We start from the raw sequence: 22,530 nt of genomic DNA on the forward strand, positions 1-22,530 counted from the left end.
AGAAAATTAACTGTAATCGTAGTCCATGGAGACCTGCTTATCATAGAAACTACCTCTGATCTTAAATAAGACCCTTGGAGGTCACCAATGCAAAACAGCATCATGTTACTACTAGATATTTACCTAGTCTACTACCCTAACTGTTACTTTACATTATATGCAAATGTCAAGTATACACAGTTCGTAGTGGAGTACAGTATGGTGATTGCAGTAAACCCAACCCCAATATTATGGGATGATGCTTCATAAACTTTTTCTAATACTAATAACAAACTCAAACCTAATCATCATTATGGATAACTCCTGTTGGTATGTTTTATTCTTACTTGGAATGAATGAGGAGTACAGGTACAAGGCTGTTAAAGACAAAAATAAAAATGGCAGGTATGGCACTTTGTGCATTAGCTATGAAATCTTACATTAGTACATAATATATAGTACACAAAGTATATACATATATCTTATAAAAATTGGTCCCACTAAAGCTACTGAATTATGAGATGCTATGGAGGAGGTCGTTGGGACGCCATGTGAGTGAGCGTTTGTTGTGCCTGCGTTAGCTGCTGCAACAATGCATCCACTTGCGGCAGTGTCATCTCCACACAGGTGTCCTTGGCCTCACCCCTGCCCCTCACACTGTGCAGGTGCAGGGTCAGCAGGGGCTCATTCAGCTCCATCACTTTGTCACTGGATACTGACACCTAAGACATGTTATTGAACATATTACAATACTGACAATTATTTTAAAGAATAATGGAACTACACAATTTTTGCTGAGCATATTTTTAGCACGAATGTGGTTGTGAGGCATTGCTTTTTACTCAAAGCCAATACAGTACAATTCAAGTACTGTTCATCATGTATGATACTGGACAATACCATCATCATCATCTAATCCTGTGTTGCCCCATAAGCAACGTATGAGGCCAGGGCTAGGTAAGTTGGTCCTGATGAATGACCAGCCTCACTCATCCCTGAGTGGCATTATGTGAGCAATAAACCCGAACCACCCCTTGGATATAAACCTGCACTGACTCAATCTGACCGGAGTGCCTTAATTACCCCTTATACCACAAGGCACCATAAAGTGGTTATATAGTTCCCACTCGGTGTAGTAAATGGTTTCCTGATGTACAGGAAACCATTTGGCTTGGCACTCAGTGTAGAGCTGCCTGTAAATAGAAACGAAGGGAGGAAAGGGCAATCACCCGAGAGCAGCACAACATCAAGTGAGTGGATGGTGAATGTCCCCACCTACCACAATGGACAATACCATATTGTCCTTTTCAGGGCATACCTGTAGAGACCATAAGCTAACCTATCATAGCCAAAATCATAAAGAGGCTGGTAACCAATCCAAGATCTTCATAGCTTTTACATAACAGAACCATGTGTCACCCATGGAAGATATGACCTACTGTGTATAAGACATTGTCTCCTAAGCACGAGGACAGGTATATATTGTGCTTCATAACTAAATCACTTAGATGTAACAGGCTGAAGAATGATGAATTTCTGATACGATGTATTGAAAGGAAAGCTTTGGTAACTAACCTTAACATTCCAATCAAAGTCCTTTAGATGGTGAGCACTGTGCAGTGCATCTCTCACCATGGCATCATCCAGCTCCTCCCTCCTCGCTACCACAGCATAATGGACACTCCCTGCCCTACCCTCACCCAGTGCTGACAAAACTCTTACTACCTGAAACCACATCATGAAGAAAACATTAATCCATCCATCCATCCACTCTTTTTTTTTGCCCCATCAGGGGCATAGGGACCCTTAGTTCCAACATATAAGGCAAGTGACCAAACTCACTTGCTCACAAGTGGCATTATGTGAGCAACAAACCCCAACCATCCCTTGACTGTAAACTTTTATGGGCTTAACCAGTTGGAATGCTTTAGCCCACTAGACCACTGATATTATCTGGTTACTGTATATGGTCCCAACCAATTTAGTATTCACAAGAAAACATTTATCTATGTCAAAATACAGACTATAAATAGATATGTATAAGTATGGCTGTGAAATATGGAATTACACCAGTGACAATATGTTGATGATAAATATGTAGTCAAGGTTACAAAATGTGGGATTACAGTAGTATTTAGCCCACAAGTTATAAATGTTATCCTGGGATGGGGATTCTCAAAGGTCTTTATGATTAATTCCATGTCATATCTCAGATTAGTTGTTGTAGGATAGTCAGTGACATCAGAATCATTCCCAGTCTTGATTTCTTTCACCAAAAACAGTTCCTAGTCACAAGAAGAAAACTGTTATCTGTTTGGATGGAGACTAAACTTTCCATGTCTCCAGCTCTTCCTGCATACATGGTTATGACAAGAAATCAATAGTAAACACAGTACTGTACATGAATGTCTGAGAATCCCACCACTAAATTGAACCCTTGACAAAAATTACAGTAATTAAAAAGCTAATTTCTTAATCACCTTTAATCCCTTCAAAATGATGATGTATTATACATTTTATTTTTGTAATCTCCAGATGATTCAGCTTTGGAGAGACTTTCAAAACTGGAGGGACTATACGTGACTCTCATTAACCACATCAGTAAATGAGATTTTTTGTAACTAGAACAGAGGGAGGTGGCAAGAACAAGTCTCAAGATTAAAAGGGTTAAGTCTAGATTTCTATGCCTACCCAGCTTATCAAATCCTTACATACAGCAGTCTTCATTACACTGTACCCCAGGAATGTGTTACAAAATATCCCACCTATTACCACACAACCAGTACAAATAACAAACTGTAATTTGTGGGAAACACTATTTAGCTTTGTAGACTGCAATGCAACAAGGAAAAAAAAAAAAAAAAAAAAAACTTGCTCACAACCAAATACAAACTTTGAAAAGTTGAATGATAGTGAAGGCTTACTGTATTTCATTACCCTACCTGCAAAAGTAGAATCACCATTTATCACCACCATCATCACCATCCCAATATCTTTTCCCACATAAGGATGCAGTGAAGTGCATCCATAAGAGAAAAAAAATAACCAAAAGCATGCCCACTGTGTTCACATAAATAAAATACAGTACATTTAGATTTCTAAGAACTAATAACTCACAACCATACCTCTTCCTTGGTCAACTTCTTGAGTGTGATTTCCTTGACTACATTTTTGGTTTCTTGAACAGCCAGCCAGAACTTGTCGAGGGGGCAGGTGTCACGGTACTGCTCATATGACACTGGCTGACCCCCACACACATGGTCAATGACATGATGCACAAACTGGAGGGGAAATACCGAAGTCTGTTATAATAAGTTCACATATCTATCTATCTACAGCCAGACACCTTAATCCTGATAGGGGTGGCCACAAACAAATTGCCTCCATGTCACCCTCTACTCTGTCATCAGGCTGCTCTTTAACACTCCCCCTCCCACTTCTCTCATATACTATACCTCTCTCTCTCTCCTGTACCCCCATCTTTTCCTTGGTCTCCCCTTCTTCCTTCATCATCTCCCTGACCCTCCCTCCCACTAATACATGGAATAAGAGGGATCCAGAAGCATGATGGCATAAGTAAAAGGGATAGAGACCTATCAAACACTGGCATTTAGGCTATAACTTCTTACTAGAAGGCTGTAATGCTCTGTCTTGCTTCTACTCTCAGCCAAGTATGGTAGTTCCAGTGAAACTATGGCTAAAAGCTTTCAGCATGACAAAAATGAAGGAGTGACCAAAGGATGATGCATTAAATAGACTGTAGTAAAATAAAAATCAGGATATGGTTAGAAACTAATGTATTATCACAGAAAAAAAAAAAAAGCAAATCTTGAGAAGACGGATAGAATTAAACATTATATATATATATATATATATATATATATATATATATATATATATATATATAAAATCACTGCAACTGAGGTAACAAACAGTAGCCAACAAGGTGAGTACAAAACCTCTAATATATAAAACAAAAAAATTAATTAAACAGAAGACGGTGCACATGGCTGACTTCAGCTATCCGATGGAACAATTTGGTGAAAGTGTGAAAATCTAACCAAATCCGAGGTGACATCAGCCTCCTCAACCTTTACCCCTCCGCAGCATCTACAAGTTGGGAACTTTGATATGGTGGATGTGGCTGCTAGAAATGACAGGCTACCAAATGAAACAAAACGATTCTATATTTTCCACCATCCAGTGTTGTATAAATTTACCTTCGTCAGTTGAGGCTCGGGAATATGAGCTAGAGCAGCACCGCCCCCCTTCCCCGCCATCACTCCTCAAATGTAAACATTTGTCCGAATTCTGGCTATGGTTTTGGATGCATTTCAATAGTCCTGCGCAGTAAATAAGCCTTAATATGAAAACAATAAACATATATATCCTAATTTACGTGTTCATAGTCTGTACTAAATTATCGTTTTATTCTAAACAATTGTAATGACCTGAAGGAAGAAAAATCATGCGACGCGAACACAAGTGAAATTTGGGCATGAGAGATTGAGAGAAAAAGTAAAACATCATTAAAAAGATGAAATAGTACATGATGTTAATGTCCATGTGTAATAAGCAATAAAAGAGTTATATACGAATATTGAAATGTGTAAGATCTGAAAATCATCTGATGCAAACAAATCTCACTGTGCATAACCTCCACTGACACGTTGCGGGAAGAACTTTGCCCGGTGTCCTTTTTTTCTGTTGTTCTTCATTTTATGTCTACAGCACCCCAGAAGACACATTAGCAAGCATGAGTGAGGCTCAGATGCGGGAGTTTGACCTGCGGGTGACAAAAAATGTGAGTAAAGTATCATAGTTTATAATGTGGAACCCAGACGGTCATATGGCCTTTTAATAGTCAGCTTTAGCTACTCTGTAGGAGGAAAAACTTTTACAATATTAACCCCTTGCAGGGCAGGAAACTGCCACAGACAGTTAAAGTAATCTAGAAACGACCAAAGTATGTTACTGAAGTGCTTAAATTTGCAATGAGATTTATGTAGGCTAGTACTTCATCATTTTGTATTGTATGGGCATATGAAACAGATGGGTAGAAAAGATTGACAGAAATGTGTGGGTAAATGATCTGTAGTAAAATATTATTGGTAATTCATTACCAGATGTGTGCGGCAGTTCCACATATTTTAACAGCCTCACAATCTCAAGTAAATTTTGTACATATGCAACACAGATACTTAACTTTGTGGCTGCAAGAAGTGACTGGGAAAAATATATATATACCTATTTTTGGGTATTTAAGGAAGCGACTAAGTCTCCTGCGGCAGTGTTTACCAACGATCTCCGACTGGTTGTTGTTTCCCCGCCATCACTCCAACTGGATGCATCATTGTATCTTGTGTCAAAGCTATAGGAAATTTAATTATTTAGCCAAACCTGATCCAGCCTAACCTAATGTGTTTGACAGCGAGCCTTCAAATGTAAAATTGTGCTAGGAATGTAAATATGGCCAGCTTCTGGTAGACATCGGTGGAATATTTATGCGCTCTAAATCGTCATTTATAGGTTTCAGAGGTAAGTATATAAAAATCTCCAGTAGCTGTGGTAATCCAGGAAAAATAACAAGTAACCTGTGAAAGACTCATTTCAATAGAAAATATGGAAAGGCCGCACCCATTTGGTAGAGCTATTATTTTATTAAGCAAAATGTTAAAAAAGAATTTCACACCTACCATATTCCTCTGTGTAAAGGACTGGGTGTGGGTTGGTCACGTCAAACGAAGTGATTTTGGTCCTACACAACATTTACAACGCTGAGTGGTAACCATATAACCAAACCATATGTGCTCCCTACGTGTCAAGTGGGTTGGTGGAGGGTTAGTGCCCCCCTGTAAAACAAATAACTCAGAGTCAAATGGCCACCCCGTACGGGATTATGGTGTTTGGCAGTAGATAGATAGTTAGACATCATTTGCCCATAAGCACCCATAAAACAGTTTGAACACATAAAATAGGACTGGCTCAGCGTCAGACCACTTTTCAGACCCAAAGATGGGGTCGGGTAGGGTTCAGAGAACGAGAAAAAAGTATTCCTTCAATTAACCATTGCGTTTCAGGAGCGTGAGGTAGAGCGTCTGGAGGGTCTACTTGAGGCGTTGGTGTCTGGTAATGGTGAGGGACTGGAGACTTCTGGACTGGCCGACAAGGAACTCTCAGACCTAGTCAACGACAACAAGAAGCTCAAGTATAGGATTGGCATTCTTAAGAAGGTGAGGACTTGAAGACAATCCACATTCATCCATTTGGTCTGGGTGTGCATTTTTTATTTATTTGTTTGCTTATTTTTTTCTGTACATAGCCTCACCACACCTGCAAGTGGGAGACAGGGACAGGGTGATTTTTTTTTTTTTTTTTTAATGAGAGTATTTGCTTTCCTTTTGTTTTGCCAAATAAATTTCCATGTCGGTTTCTCTCTGTGGTTTATCCTCCCACTGTTTTCATGCCAACTTCAGCTGTATAGCGAGGTGGGTGAGGAGTCATCTTTGTTGTCCGTGTCTTATTCTCATAATATACCTTAGTTTGGACCAACCAGCCTTTTGCAGTTATCCTCTTTTCCTGTGTTCTTGTATTTATTCTGACCATTGCCATAAGATTCATATATTCATCTTTGGAGAAACTCGTTTGTGCAATTTGTAGTTTTAGTTTAATAGTTTCACCTTTTGTGGCATCCTGATCATATATCTGGATATTATTGACTTCCATGAAATAGTGGGACACAGTTGGGATGATACCATTGATGATGATGATACAGTATTTTTGCTTACTACTCAGTTATTACGGTTCAATAATTGCAGAAAAAATGGAGAATGCTGTACCATCTGTTGATTATTGCCTTAGTAGTAGTATAGCAGTATTTTGCTAGACTATTATGCTTATTTTAGCCAGGTCAGTACTGTACAGTGATAGTTCAGTATATTCTTGCTATCATCAGTCAGTCTTACTCTGCCTAGGAGAGACTTTTCAGACTAGGGGGGGGGGTTAGATATATTATTAATTAACCCATCCACTACTGTACTCATTTTACTCTGACTTGGCCTAAAATTGCCATCATTTTGTCTTCAGTGCCAAGTTGCAGCAAGAGATTAACCCCAAAATATGATGCTAGTCATGATGAAGTGCATTGACAAGGATGTACAGCAGTAGCATTATCTCTGCCATGGAGCTGTAGGAAATGAGCTGCAAAAGTACAAAAATGTAGGCCAAGTTAAGGTAAAAGAACTATTGAAAGCTCAAGTTGAATATGATTGACAGTCTAGTAGTAGTAAAGCAAGAAACAAAGAAAGGGGAAGGTTAAATGAGTTAATCTAATGAAGATATGTTTTTTTATACATTGTCTTTTAACCGGTATTTTTTATTAATATCTGCTGCCCTTTGTTATGTTGTATCCAGCATGTTTAGATAGTAGATATGAAAATTTAGCCAAGTTTTGTTATTTTGCCATACAGCCATGAAAAAAAAGTTACCCAGCAGTTCTCTCCTGGTATGGTGTCCTGCCTCCCATGTTTCTCAATCCTCCCCAAACAACAGAGAGTATCCTTCCACTTCATACTTTGCTGTTGTGTGTTTCATATTGCTATCACATTAAAATAGTTCAAGTAACACCTTCCTTACTGTAGTCATCAGAGAAGTATTGGTGAACTTTTGCTGCTGGCTAAATATTGGTTATGGTACACTTTGGTGATTTATTTTATTAATTTATAGTTACAGTAGTTAGAGTGTTTAGTATATGGTGTTTAATTGTCTACAGTCTCCTTGGTGGGAAATGGGGCTGGGATGACATGAGTTTTATATTGCAGTTAAATTTTATAAGAAAATGTTTTATATGCAGTGACTAGACTGTTAATGTTTAGGCTTACTTTTATATCATGCACCATAACTGTATGTGAGTGTATTTTATATTTTCACCTTTGGGACTGTATTTATCTGAGTGTTGAAAAAAAGGAGCAGGAGGTGATAAAAGGCACAGGAGGAGGGGAGGGGATATCTTGGACTTTTCTTCTCAGACTTATGTCCATAAAAGGATCAGACGGTCTTTCTTTAGATATCCCAACCCCATGTGAATATTAGAAAAGTAATTTTAATGATGATGAACAATCTCTCATGAATTATAGAAAGCATGTGTGGGGATTTTGACTTTTCAGCTGTGCATGTCTTTTCTTGCTCTCTAGACCAGCGTTTCTTAACCTGGGGTGTTAGCACCCCCCAGGGATGCTGAAATCAATTTTTAGGAGTGCTTGCAATTGCTGTATTTTTTTTCTTATTGGTTTTGCTCAGTATTGGCATCCTTGATTTTTTTTTTTTTTTTTTTTTTTTTGGGGGGGGGGGATGTATAAAATAAACTGTCAGGCAGTACTTCACTTTAACCTTGCAGTCATGTAGCAACTGCAGTCCCAGTAACCAGATTTAAAGGGGTGCTGGACTGAGACTTTATGATGGGGGGTGCTAAGGTCGGAAAAGGTTAAGAAACGCTGCTCTAGACCCTTAAATCACCTAGTCCTTAGGTGGGAAAAGAGGCCTAGATGATGATGATGATAGATGTTTGGCAATATTCTGGATAGTCCTCCATACATTTTATTCATATGACAGTATTAACATTGCTTTTATAGCTTGCCTGGTTGGTTTAATGCCTGTGTTTTAGTCATTAGATGCTGAATTACATTAAGATGTAAGGGTTGTGTGTAGTGTAATAGTATTGTGACTTTCATGAATTATGTGCTGTAGAGCCTGTGTTTGATAAAGCGTTGTAAGCTATTAAAACTTCTCTCAAGAATCATTAGTTAAGCATTAAAAAAGAAAATCACCCTAACTGATGAACTTGAGAGCATTGTCATGATTGCATTTTTCAGTTAGCTTGTAGTGGTCCCCATTAAATAAACAGATACCAGGAAACTGGACAGTAATTAGTGTATGGGTCTGTTTGACAAGTTGATATGTAGGTACAATAAGCTATTATATGAGGGAAGTCAGTAACATAATCCCAGTCTCATAACAGATACAAAGACTACTGTGGCATTCACACATTTTCTTCATGCTGTTAAAGGCAACTAGAGGAGGCAAGAGTAAGGAGCTGGAACCCTACTCTTCAAACTTTATATATATATATATATATATATATATTTATGTGTCCAACTCTGGGCATAGGCTTCACAGCCTGCTATCAAGGCCCAGCAGTCCTCCTACATACCATACACTTCTACATGTCACCACTTCGGCGCTAACACCCACAGTCCATATTGAATACATGCTAGGGCTGTCTCATACAGGACTGGTGTATTGGTTTTAGCGGGGGTATTTTTACGACATGTCGGCGGGTCTTCTGGTAGTTCAGTAAAGCCTGATTTAATGAAATTCAAATCCTTAAACTGTTCCCTGCCCCAGCCGGGATTTGAACCTGGGTCCATTAGGACTGCACGCCACCTCTCTACCGGTTGAGCCACCGCCTCCCCCATTATATATATATATATAGTACAACAGGGCCATGGTTATCCCACTGACCAGAAAGCATGCTGCAAAAACCCACCAACCTCCTGTAACATATGAGACAGGATGCATTGTTCTTAGATGTTCCCTCACTTTATATTGGGTGTGGGTGATGTCATTAAGTCAGATATTTATATGCGTATCTTAGATTGTGTTCTTGACCAACAATTGACCCATAATTGACCCTCAAGTGCAATTTCTTATTCTGTTGCAGACTTGTGAAGGTGACTCTGTTTCTGATCAAGTCACTTTGAACTAAATCTGACATTTGTGATAGAACTGACAAAGAATTGTTGTGAATATTGTCATTCTGTGAATTTTTTATGGAAATGCATTGAACTAAGATTAATAAGATGTTTTGTTCAGCTTGAAACTGTGATTCACTGTAAATGACTGAACACTTGGTACTGACTTGCAACTGTGCATTAAATGAAAATGTGTTATGAATGCTGTATAATTTTACCCACATATGGAACAAGATATTATATCCATTAGTGACCTTTACTGTGACCAGTGCTAAATGAGTGAAGTTGTTAAATGGTTGAAAATGCTGTATTCATAATTAATTAATTACCATATCCATCACACAGTGAACTACATGGGTATTTTAGGTAATGAACCTAAACACATGCAATACTGTTTGGCTGAAAACAGTATGCATAGCTAACAAGTACAAGTAATACTGTGAAGTAAATGGTTGACAGAATCTGCCCTTGAAGTGAACAATATGTGTGACGTCCCCAACAAACGCCTCTGCACAGGGCAGAGTGGCCACCTCCCTCCTCCTGCAGCCTCTCCTGTATGGGTAGGAGTGAGTATTGGTCCTCTGGTAGCACGCTTGTTCATTAGTTATCTTCAGGTGCCTGTTGTAATGCTTGTTTTGGTAGCTATAAAATGGACAAATGTGTAAAGGGCTTTTATTTACTCTTTTATCTTTTTTTCCAGAATATGGTGTGATATCTTAATGATCTTGGATAATCCTTTCAGTACAGTGATAGATTGGAGAGATGTATGAGGGAGAAGGATTAAGGACAGGGTAACACAGAGGTGCCAGTGAAAGGGGTTTAATGAAGGCAGTTTCAAACCCCTCTAGTCTGGAGGCAGGAGAATTGAGTGAAAAAGATATCACTGTCTTGAAAGGGTTAATCACATGCCATTTTCTGTTCGTTTTGTCACCTGGGTATTTATTTATATGTTAGGTGTATATTTCACTTTATAATTTTCCATGTATGCTTCCTCCCTCCAGTATTTCCACCTCAGCTTATACAGAACCATGTCTAGTGTCCTTAGTGCTTTTATGCCTACATCTCGGCACACAAATTGATAGATAAGTAGAAAACCTGGACATAGTTGTAATAGTAGATGTAACCCAAGGTTCATCTAAGTGTGAGCCCAGAAGAGAGCAGGCTGAAGTTGCCTTTCCTCTTGCAGTCCACTATCCTCCTTTCAGTGGATAGGGAATGAGTTGAGAGGCATTTGTATAGCTGGGCAGTGAACCCACCCAGTCATGTCTTTGCCACCACAAGAAGACAGCTCATTCCAGCACCAGTGTAAGACGTAAATTAAGCTGATGACCTCTCTTCCTGCAGAGCATAGAGCGACTGGGTGGTGACAGTAGAGGTGGTGGAAGGAGTACAATGTCCACCGAGAGTTTCCAGGACCGCATGTGCAATATCCTGGGCCAGCTGGAGGGAATATTTACTCAGGCAGTGAAGACAGCATACCCCGAAGCAACTAACCCAACCGTCCAGATCCAGTTGTCCAAACATGCTGACTATCAGTGTAATGCAGCCATGGCACTGGCTAAGGTAGGTCCAGTAGCATCCCTGAATTTTTTATCCTTTCATTATCCTTCATTTACAGTATACTGGCATAATGACTGGCTATAACATACCGATTATAGTGTGGAAGAGTATACCATAAAACATACAAGCAAACTTCTAAGATGTAAGCATTTTATGCATAGATTCCTAATGTGTCATTAAGTAGTTTGAAGTCATCTGTTAGAATATTTCATCCCCTTTTGTAATGTCTAGTGGACTCATCAAATGCAAGGGGTATCCAGACCATGGATGAGTTCACTCCACATTACTGCGAGAAGGAAATTAATGGGTTCACAGAATCATAATAATTGAAATTTGCACAGATGTTTGTTCAGTATTTTTCATGCTTATAACAAGTTATGTAAAAATCATCTGATGTTGCATGCCATATTTTATATGCCATATATGCGTAGGTTATGCCATTGTAAGGTGTATAATTTGATCATAAGTATTCCTGACATATACAATTACAGTGTTTACTAATGTGTAGATTCTCCCTTTGTGTTGTGATCCCACTCATGCCTTTGAATATTGGGAACTTGAGACTAACTTTTCAATTTTGAATTAAGGTAAAATGACAGTAGAAAACCTGATTATGATTGGATAGGTATTTGTGCTTGTACAGTGTTGTGAATTCTGTTAGTGGTAATACCCTGATGTTCAACCCAGACTCTCAAAAAGAATCCACGTGAGGTTGGCGATCAAATCCTGAAGAGTGTGCCCCCCAACCCCCTCATAGCTGGCCTGGAGCTGTCTGGACCTGGCTTCATCAATGTTACACTTAGCAAGGACTTCATTAGGCAGCAGGTGAGAGAGAGAGAGAATAATTAAGGTAAGTAAGGAGGGAAAGAAAGTGGGAGTACTAGTAAAAGAGTTGGTTGGATTTAAAAATAGCTTGAAATTTGTTTGAGGATTTGAGTGGTTTACATTTTTGTGTGTGTTTGAATGAATGAGTGAGAGAGAGAGAGAAAGAGAGAAGTTTTTTAGAAGTTCATCAGATGGCAAAGTATGTTTGTAATATGAGCAGATCTTTGTAGCATATTCTTCCCTTGGCACTAATTTGTATGTTGCCTATATGCAGGTTAGCAATGTGGTTCTTAAAGGCGTCACTCCACCACCCACCACACCACAGCGGGTTGTGGTCGACTTTTCATCACCGAACATTGCCAAAGAGATGCATGTTGGACATTTAAGGTCAGTTCTTACTCCTGAGGTTTGAAATTCCTTCAGTGAAATTCCATCTTGTTTGGTCATTGTAGTTTAGCAAAATATCACAAGGTTCATACACAGTTTCAAGAGTGTAAAGTATCTGTTGACAGCAGCCACTTGAGTTTGTACCTTTAGTTCTTTCTTCTTTCCGTGAATGGAAGAAAAATAAGAAGAGAACAGTTTTATGTAAAGTTAGAATAAAAAGAGTATAGTAGTAGTTGTTGTAAGCCTAGGGCTCATTTGAACGTGAAGTCAGTGCAACTGCAGGGTCCCTCTCTTGCAGCCCTTCATTTTCCTTTTGGATAAGATAATAGGGAAAGGATTAAACGACGTTAACAGAACCAGGCAGCAGAGCTGCCAGGTTAAAGTAAAAAGAGTCTGTTGATTGTGATTAATTTTGCAGGTCAACTATCATTGGGGACAGCATTTCAAGGCTGATGGAATTCCTGGGTCACGATGTATTGAGACTGAACCACCTGGGGGACTGGGGCACACAGTTTGGCATGTTGATAGCCCACCTACAGGTTAGTCATGGAGAGAGAGAGAGAGAGAGCCATTGCAGGACAGAGTATGGAGAAGGTCAGGAGATAAGAAAGGACTGGACTTGATGATGTACTGTACAGTAGTTGTGATTTCAAACTCAGGTTGCTGTGAAGAAAGAAATGGTCCTTATTCAAATCTGGTTTTCTGTATTATGGCACTGTAGTACGATTGTGGGTCCCCTACACTCCTGCTTGGCCATTAGAGTAGACTCACCATTTTAGACACAACTGCTCTAGTATGCACACATGTGGATGCATTTTTTTTTTGGGGGGGGGGAAACCCTCCTTCAACTAGTAAATAATGAAATTGATGTCAGAATTATCAGCCATCACAGTGTTATGTTCTTACAAATAAGCAATAAAATTAATCTTTTTTCTTTTTTTTTGGGGGGGGGTGGGACAGTTTTCTGTAAAATTGCATCTGAATCTATGCATATTGGAGCAGCTGCAATTTAAATGACAGATTTGTCTTAAAAGATTTTTTTTTTTTTTCTCCTGATGACAGTATTTTCAGGCAATTATTTTCAAGTTAGATGATTCCAACATAATGAGAGTTAATGAAGACCATCTCAAACCCTTCCCAAGCAAAAAGTATTACCTAAAATTACAGAAATCATAGATTGAAGTTAATGTAAAATATGTAATCCCATCCCCTATTTCTCAACCCCAGGACAGGTATCCAGACTTTGCCAGCCAGCCTCCTCCCATCTCAGACCTGCAGACATTTTACAAGGAGTCCAAAAAACGCTTTGATGAGGATGAGAAGTTTAAGAAGCGAGCATATCAGGCAGTCGTTAAGTTGCAGGCACACGAGCCCACACACATCAAGGGTTGGGAGGAGATCTGTGCCATATCCAAGAAGGAGTTTAAGAAGGTGAGAGATGGCTGAGGGTTGTGGTAAATTTGCCTTGGTATGTTGAACTTAAAGTAACTCCTGTGTGGGCAAGGAAGTTATTGGTTCGTGATAGCTACCCAGTATGTTGCATGGTTGTTTGAAGGCATTCAGCCATTTGTTCTTGTATTTATTTTGAAAGGCAGTTTTCTATGGTTGCAGGGATTTTCTTTGTTTACTTGATGGCTGCTTTCAGACTGCACTTCTTAGGACCCTATTTCACATGTTGCGAGATGACTTGACAAGTGAAATAGGTTCTTGTTGTTGTGGACCCAGTCTCATCTGAATGTGGACACAGTGAACTACAGGCAGAAGTTGCCTTTCCCCTGCAGTCCATCAATCTCTTGGAGGAAGAAGGAGGGTGTTGAGGGATGTGTGTGTATCTAGACAGTGAAGTTGATTGGTCACACTAGTGCCACTGCTGGAAGGCATCCTCCCGCAAGACCCACATAAGTTCAAACATAGTATGCAGTTATTCACTGTATGTTGGCACAGGTATATGAGCGCCTGGGTGTGGTGCTGGAGGACCGAGGGGAGTCATACTATCAGAGCCGCATGGAGGCCATCGTTAAGGACATGGAGGCAGCTGGCATGTTGGAGGAGGACGACGGCCGTAAGGTTAGTTCTTGTGTTCTCACCAACGCATTCACTTTGAGGATATCTCTGTGTTTTCTTAGGTTCTCTTCAAGTCAAAAGGATTAGCTGCAATCTTTTCCACAGAATTTACATACACTTTTATTTTTCTTTTATTTTTTTACTAGGACTTGGTGATGATAATGCATTCTATGATTTTTACCCCAAAGGAATGGAAGGATTTTCATTTGTATCTCACTGCTGTGTGTGAACTTGGAAATATATACAGCATATGGATAAATCAACTATCATTGTGGCATCTTTCCAGGTAATGTTTGCCGAGGGTGCAGATATCCCACTGACCATTGTTAAATCAGATGGAGGGTTCACCTACGACACATCGGACATGGCATGTATTAAAAACAGGCTTTATGAGGAGAAAGCAGACTGGCTGATCTATGTCACAGATGCTGGACAGGCACAGCATTTCAAGGTAAGAATGTAGAATATAAATTGTTACTGTACCAGCTTAATGTATCATGTAATTGGTTAGAAGAGTGATGATAATGGTGGTTTGTGTGTACGTCTGTTAGTTATTACTAGTTTCTTTTTCCAGAATGCACATAATTATCTCTGCACACACCTTATCAACACCTGGAATTATGGTAGGATATGATGATGACGATGACAGTTTCAGTGATGCTAATGGTAATAATGATGACAGTGACGCTAATGATGATGTATGATGCCACTCTTTAAAAATTGGAGAACTGCTGGGCCTCATAGAATAAATTTTCCAATTTGTGTGTGTTCAGAAATGTGTACATCATCATCACCTTAAACCCAATTCTCACTTAAAGATGGATGCAGGTAAATAATTATCTATAGGAAAATAAATGTGTATAATGATTGTGCTACTATACTTAGTTTACTGCAGCATAGCCAAAAATTTCCCGCATTCCATCTTGAATGATGAGTTGTAACAGTAGATGAACACTAGAATATGGTGTTAATTGTAACGAATTGCTGAGGAAAGGATGTAGAACCATGGTAGAGTATTGTCTTTTTCTGCCACTGAGCCACCATGAAATAAGCTGTAAAAAAAAGACAAAAATCTGAGCCATCTTAAGTAAAAAACTGTGCTATGCACTGCAAATAGGTATGGTGGTTCTATAACACAGTGTCATATTTTGCCAGTCACTGTTCGCCTGTGCCAAGAAGTTTGGGATCTACAACCCAGACAAAACACGAGTCAATCATGTACCGTTTGGGGTGGTGCTGGGTGAGGACAAAAAGCGCTTGAAGACACGTTCAGGTGAGTTGTTCAGTTTCTTTCTTAGTGGTGCATATGTGTTAATTGTGTCATTAGCAAGAGACTAACGAGGAGAGTGTATGTGAGTGAGGTGGAGGGGGGAGAGGGAGGGGGAGGCTGAGGATGATATGGAGGGATGGAGTGGAGAGGTATATGAGAGAGGGGTGTGTGAGCTGGGAGCAGGGCAGTGAAGTGGCATTGGACAGGGCGACATGGAGGAGTTTTGTTTGTGACCGGAGGTGTCTGGCAATAGGTAGATAGATAGTGTCATTAGCCTTATCACTACATTGAAACTTCACTATCCCTTTATCACCAGATGCCCTAATGCTGTAATGTGAGACCCCCTCCCCTCCCTTTTTTTTTTTTTTTTTTTTTTTTTTTTTTTTTCCACCATTGAACGATAATGTATAGCAAGTCTCTGTCATGTGTTTTTATTTTTTTCCCCCTAATTCCCAGGTATATTATGGAATTATTGTCACTTGATGTTTCATTGATGTGAATAAAGTTGATGTGCCTTTTTTTTTTTCTTTACCTGTGTTCTTTTTGCTAGTAAGTCATCATTGTCATTATCTATACCTCTTTTTCCACCTTAGGATGGGGTAAGGTAGGGTCCTAACAGACAGGGGAAACAAAAAAAAAAAAAGTGAGTTGAATGGGCCACACTCACTCACTCATCCTTCCAGCCCCTGCAGTCCTGACTTCACCTCACAAGCATACACATGCACATTTACTCACTTCAGAAGAGAATACTAAGAAAAATCTGGGAGGCAAAGCAGGGTGTTTGTATCAATTGTTAAGTTGCATCTTGTAGGGGTGGCCTCAACAAGGGGACTATAATTTGAGTATGGACTTAATTCTGGGATGCATGGGAGACTTCATAGCACCTGTTTCATAGTGAGTTAGTTTGTATGTTAAGCTTGAACATTCACTTGCATGTTATCTGTATCATTTTAATGTTGATGTAATTTGTATCTGTAACATGCAAGAGGATAATGAGGTGTAATGTGCAAAATAAATAGCTAAAGAAGAGGTGTTAGGGATCTCCAAAGCCACTCAGAATTCCTCCCTAAGAAACACTAAGTTCCTTCTGCCACCCTCAGGAGAAACAGTGAGGTTAGTAGACTTGCTGGATGAGGGTCTACAGCGAGCAGAGGAGAAGCTGCGTGAGAAGGAACGAGACAAGGCCCTGACAGCAGAGGAGTTCACCCGCGCCCGCGATGCCGTGGCGTACGGATGCATTAAATACGCCGACCTCAGTCATGACAGGTACACTCATTCATCTTTGTTGTTAACTCTTTCACAGTGATGGAATTACAGTACTCTCTCTAGCCAGTGTATATGTGAAGTGCATAATCATGATCATTATCTCGCCTCTTCCCTCCTTCCACCTGCCTGCAGGTGGAGTGAGGCAAGATTCAGAAAACATGATTGTTGGAGAACTAGTTAATAGCAGTCCAGATGAAATGAGCCACAACTTATTCGCTCATAATTCAAGTTGCTGGAATTGTTTTCACGTCATAGACACACCTTCCACATGTAGCTCCAGAATTAGCTTTCAAGTAGAATCAATCCAGTGACTTTCAGTTTAAAGAAGGGATACCAAATTCTTGTTGTGCACCCCCTTGTAATAATTCACCCAACCAGGTCGATCTCTTGCCTGTGTCCTTTTTGCATCAACCTTGGGGGGGGAGGGGGGGAAAGTAAATGATTAGGTTTCTTAGGTTGAACCAGGATTTGGAGGCCTGGATGATGTGTGGATGATTATGTGACCCATTGCACTGGACTTGCTGTTGATATTTCTCACATTTCATTGCTTCCTCTTTCCTTCTTGCTAGATCTTTAGGTGGGAAAAAATGAAAAACCCAGATGATGAATATGATGATTTTGGAAGAATTAACAGAATGATACAATGTAAGAAGTCTTCCTTTACCAAGAGAGACATCCATTCTAATCAAATCAGACCAAATGTTTGCCATATTTCTTCCTTAGGAATTTGCTGAATGATGTTGGCCATGGTTTAGCTGATGTTGTCTATGGACTGGATTCAAAACCAAGTGCCAAAATTAGTTAATTACTTCCCAACAGTTGCTTGAAACTACAGGTATTTGTTGGGGGGATATTAGATAAGTAATAGGACTCTTTACATATACCCAAGTTTCTTAATTGAGTGATACTTATGTGAGTAGTTACCAAGCTCATAACCATGTTTCATTCATATCTCATTACAGTATCTCCCAGGATTAGTGGTACCATTATCAGGCAGCTACTAGTTCTCTATCTCCCTCTATATCTGCAGAGGGTCCAGTTCAGGTTAAGACTGTTCTGTCTTCACAATAAACACAACTTTCAGTATGTTTAGTATAGTTCTTTTGATTGATTAATCCCTTAGGCCTGGTTATGTATTTTGTATCTTATTTTTGCCACCTCTTGATTATTTGACTTAGACAGGGCCTCTTTTAGTGAAGGGGCTAATGATGACACAAACCTCTCTAGTGCAAAAAAGTGTACCCTAAGTTGAATTAAATCATCTGGAGGTTGCAAGAAAAAAAATTAAATACTTATCATTGAATTGAAGGGGTTAAGATATGCTCATTGCCTCTTAACTTGTACAGGACCCGAGACTATGTATTCTCGTTTGACCGTATGTTGGATTTCCGAGGCAACACTGCAGCCTACCTCCTGTACGCCCTAACACGCATCCGATCCATTGCCCGCACAGGTATGCCACATTCTTTATCCATATATCTGTCAGTTTTCTAATGGTCTGTCTTATCATCTTTATACTGAAGTCCATCTTTTTATGAGTATTATTTATCTATACCAGTATGTATCCATTTTGCCTGGTGTCACATCCTCATTTATTGTTTGTATTAAAGGTGATCAGTACAAGAATTCTATGTGATTATATCCTGATGGCTATCCTGGTAATATAATGAAATAATAGTGATTGTGTGAATGCAAAGAATCTTGGTTGTTATGTGTTTGTTTATAATTATTTGTTTTCACAACCTAGTCAAAAGTGTTACTGATGATGATGGTTATGATAATTCATGTATGTTATTAAGTACATTTGGTGTGAGTCATAAGATGGTATGATGACAACAGTGGTGGTGATGATGATAGTTATGATGATGTGTTGTCATGTACCATGGATGCTTCTTGTGAGGAGGTGGTGTCATGACTGCGATGCTGGTGATGCTGGTAATGTGTTGTTGATTACAGCGGGTGTGAGTCGTGAGGCAGTAGTTTCAGAGGCAGGGAAGGGCCCGGTGGTGCTGGAACATGAAAAGGAGTGGAAACTGGCCCGTACCGTGCTCAAACTGCCCGATGTCCTCCTGCGCATCACTGAAGACCTCTATATCCACCCTCTGTGCGAGTATCTCTATGAGGTAAAGATCCCTAGCCCCTTTCAGCTCAGATGATAGCTAGGTGTAGTCAGATTAGAGGATCAGTTTGACTGGCAACAATGGAGACCCATTTCTGCCACTTAACTAACACTCAGAATTTGATACAACCACAACTTCTATTCAGGTTGTGGGAATGGCCCAATTCTGTGAGATAAAAACAAACCAACTTAAACAGTACAGTGTAGCCTTGTAGCTACCCTTTTTATGTTCTGTTTTGCTGTCAAGTTCACCGTAAAGGTCAGATGAATCCCTGCTAAATTCCCACTTCTTCCTCTAAAGCTGCCTTGCCACATTCTCCTGAGCTAATGTATAAACAATATGGAAAAACATTTGATAATATGAATTGCTTTAATTTGTTAGCATTGTGTATATGTTGGTGCCTTTCCATTAACGCTGGTCATTTTGTAGGACCTCTTAGTGTGTTACCTTCCATATTCACACACATATTCCCCCACCCCACCCCCATGTAAAGATAACATGAAAATGAATATGGACAGTAGAGCACCAAGATGTAAACTTAAGAAGACAGGATGGAACAGTTTTACCTGACATTTATCCTGCCTCAGTGTTGCCTGACCAGTCTTTACCCATTTCAGGTGTCAACAGTGTTCACAGAATTCTATGACAACTGCTACTGTGTTGAGAAGGACGAGAGTGGCAAGATAGTGAAGATCAACATGAATCGTCTGGTGTTATGTGAAGCCACTGCAAGAGTCATGGAGAAGTGCTTTGCTCTTTTAGGTATTGAAACTGTAGGCAAGATGTAGCACCATAATACAATGACTGCAAATTCATTATTGTGCATCAAAACAAAACAGGATACTGTAATACAGCACAACAGAATACAATACAGTCATACAACAGTGGGGTTGTAGAACACTAGCCTGTTCACCAGTGTCATGCAACAGAAGAGCACAGTATATGGCAGCAGAATACAATACTGCCATACAAAAAGCAAAACACAAAACAGTACAGCATAACATAACATAAATACCATACATACCATGACAACATATTTAACAGCATTACATACCATAGAACATAACAGCATAACATTGCAAGATAACATAACATTAATATACATAACATGACACACATTGCAATATAACATGACGGCAATACAACACATCACAGCAGAAGCATAGAACACCACAGCACAACACAACTTTACCCAGAGATAGAACAGATACTTTACACCAAATGACTGAATACTCACCACATTTATTTATTTATTTTCATGGCTTCAGGGATTAAATGATTCCTAACAATATTTTGATAGAATTGTAGTTTTTTATTGTTTTCTTTCCGGTGATGAAATGGTGTTGATTTAGTTTTGTATCATTTTCAAAGGCGAAACTGATCTGTGTTGTACAGCGAGTTTGTGTTATAGGTTACCTTTTTTATATTATTTTTTTGCTAATAAGTCTAAAGTATATGAAGAGAAAAATTGCCTGTTGACTCCTCTCCACAGTAATTTGATTCATTAGCTTATTCGTACTGCCCTCAGACTGTTTTCTTCTGCTTAAGGGAGGTTGTCATATTGGAGGGATTAGATATAGCCTTCATTAACCCCTTCAGTAAGAGAGGCCTTTCCCTAAGTTGAATTAAGTATCAAGAAGTAGCATTAACAAAGTAAAGAATGCATTTTCTTACTAAACAAGTTATTTGGTAATTTTACCATATTTTACTGTGGACTTAGTAGCAAAAGTATAGTAAAAAAAAAAAAATGTGTAACGTAGACTTATTGTATTTTCGAGAATTGTTTACACATTTACAGTTCTGTACTAAGCTTCATTTTCGGTGCTTCAGGCCATCTCAAGTAATTTATGACCATTTCTGTGGTGTGGATCATTTGTAAGAATAATAATGTTATTTTTTACCAAACTTGCTTTTATCGACCCTTTTGTTATTTACCGTTATGCTACCATCGAGCCCAAAGGATACAGCCATCCACCAAAGTCATGTTATCAGTCTTGTGCCTCTCCTCAGATGAAAACGAAGAGAAAATTATTGAGTAATCCCAGTCTGTCTACCCAAGAAGACCCATCAAGAACAGGTAAGCAGCCTCTCTTGCAGTGGAGTGAGCCAATATTCCATTCAATGAACAGTGCATTGCCACAGTGAGATAAAGGGAAGTGTTTGGACATTTGGTTCGTGGATGGACATCACATTTGTGTCTCTTCACCAGGAGCACCATAGTAGGCACCACATCACCCTGTTATATGCTTATATGTTTACCACCTGTGTTGTAAATGGTTTTCTGAGTTACAGGAAACCATTAGGTTCATCACCCAATAAAGAACAAGCTGAAGTGGAAGGAAGAGTAAACGTGATAGGAAGGATGTGAGGAACAGAAGCAGAGGAGGGCAGACACAAAAAAAGAATGATAAAGATGAAAGACGTAGGGAGCACTACATTACGTGAGTGGACGATGGTTGCCACCACAAACTACCAAAGAGAAAATAAAAACAGATATCTGTATAGAGGTAAGGAGAAAAATGCCAGCTGAACTAGGCACATCTTTATTTAAATACTGTACTTACAATTCACTCACCTGTAACTGCAATGGATTTTAACAGACTAATGCAGCCATCAGATCTAGCTGAATGAGCTAATCCTAGACTGCATGCCTTTATTTAATCCTGGCTAGCATTCCCTTATACACCTTGACAAGACTGGATCCCACGTAGTGTCGGTAGGTGAGTGCCATTACCTCTGCTTGACAGGTGGTGATCAAACTGGCCATGCCTTCAATGTGGCTTCCTCCCTCCACATACAGGTCTAAAAACTCTGCCATTTCCCAGAAATACTGCTCCCCTCGCTCTGGATACTTACATTCAACTGCAACTGCGAAGGATTTGAACAGATTAATTATATGTGGTTGCCAGATCTTGTGCACCAAGCTCTGTAGGTTCCTTTGGTTTGTGTTCTTAGCACGGGAACAATGAGCAAGCACCTTGACACCAAGAAACAGCTCCTCATCTGAAATGTCATCCTGGCTGAGTAATTTATCATAGTCTGGACCTAGAAGTTTAGCCACTGCCTCATCAGATGATCGACCCAACAGCCACTTAAGGGACGCAGACCAATCTGGATGACTTCTTTCTGCTCTTATGGATCTTTGGCTTGTTTGCGTATCCTTTTTTTGTGAGGTCCCAGGGTCAATCATGTACTTGGGATTTGAGAATGAAGTTTCCACAGTTATAGTATGTGAACTCTTAGGTCCTATTTTTCTGCTGGGAGATATATTTTTTGTGTAGGGACGCTTACGAATACTTCTGTCTATAAT

At 39.5% G+C, this 22,530-nt stretch overlaps 2 protein-coding genes across 3 annotated transcripts; one reads left to right on the forward strand and one right to left on the reverse strand.

The window, feature by feature from the left end:
• Nucleotides 1-374: 374 nt before the first annotated feature.
• LOC145391643 (COMM domain-containing protein 8-like) lies at nt 375-4,262 on the reverse strand. The gene is made up of 4 exons (XM_080266187.1): nt 4,200-4,262; nt 3,105-3,260; nt 1,555-1,704; nt 375-701 (listed from the first exon to the last, which is right to left on the reverse strand). Exons 1-4 carry the CDS (start codon nt 4,257-4,259, stop codon nt 504-506), a joined length of 564 nt encoding a protein of 187 aa, XP_080122313.1. The 5' UTR covers nt 4,260-4,262; the 3' UTR covers nt 375-503.
• Nucleotides 4,263-4,667: 405 nt separating this feature from the next.
• Nucleotides 4,668-21,097, forward strand: ArgRS (arginine--tRNA ligase-like protein). 2 transcript variants are annotated; one of them, XM_080266188.1, is made up of 14 exons: nt 4,668-4,783; nt 6,060-6,212; nt 11,073-11,291; nt 11,976-12,113; nt 12,388-12,500; nt 12,919-13,039; nt 13,728-13,931; nt 14,445-14,567; nt 14,851-15,015; nt 15,720-15,837; nt 16,935-17,100; nt 18,447-18,553; nt 19,057-19,223; nt 19,838-21,097. In XM_080266188.1, exons 1-14 carry the CDS (start codon nt 4,736-4,738, stop codon nt 20,006-20,008), a joined length of 2,013 nt encoding a protein of 670 aa, XP_080122314.1. In that variant the 5' UTR covers nt 4,668-4,735; the 3' UTR covers nt 20,009-21,097. The 2 variants fall into 2 exon arrangements, with proteins under 2 accessions (XP_080122314.1, XP_080122315.1); XM_080266189.1 differs by lacking the exons at nt 4,668-4,783; nt 6,060-6,212 and adding an exon at nt 10,074-10,294.
• Nucleotides 21,098-22,530: the final 1,433 nt, after the last annotated feature.

The sequence above is a fragment of the Coenobita brevimanus genome, chromosome 19 (genome assembly GCF_032717465.1).
Source record: "Coenobita brevimanus isolate Jiangsu-jjx chromosome 19, ASM3271746v2, whole genome shotgun sequence".
Lineage (NCBI taxonomy): Eukaryota > Metazoa > Arthropoda > Malacostraca > Decapoda > Coenobitidae > Coenobita > Coenobita brevimanus.

Coding starts and splice junctions, on each gene's coding strand:
- LOC145391643 (XM_080266187.1), bottom strand. CDS start 4,259: ATGGCGGGGAAGGGGGGCGGTGCTGCTCTAGCTCATATTCCCGAGCCT. Junction 3,261..4,199: donor CCGAGCCTCAACTGACGAAG/GTAAATTTATAC, acceptor TTTCCCCTCCAG/TTTGTGCATCATGTCATTGA. Junction 702..1,554: donor ACTTTGATTGGAATGTTAAG/GTTAGTTACCAA, acceptor AACATGTCTTAG/GTGTCAGTATCCAGTGACAA.
- ArgRS (XM_080266188.1), top strand. CDS start 4,736: ATGAGTGAGGCTCAGATGCGGGAGTTTGACCTGCGGGTGACAAAAAAT. Junction 11,292..11,975: donor CAGCCATGGCACTGGCTAAG/GTAGGTCCAGTA, acceptor TGTTCAACCCAG/ACTCTCAAAAAGAATCCACG. Junction 15,016..15,719: donor GACAGGCACAGCATTTCAAG/GTAAGAATGTAG, acceptor ATATTTTGCCAG/TCACTGTTCGCCTGTGCCAA.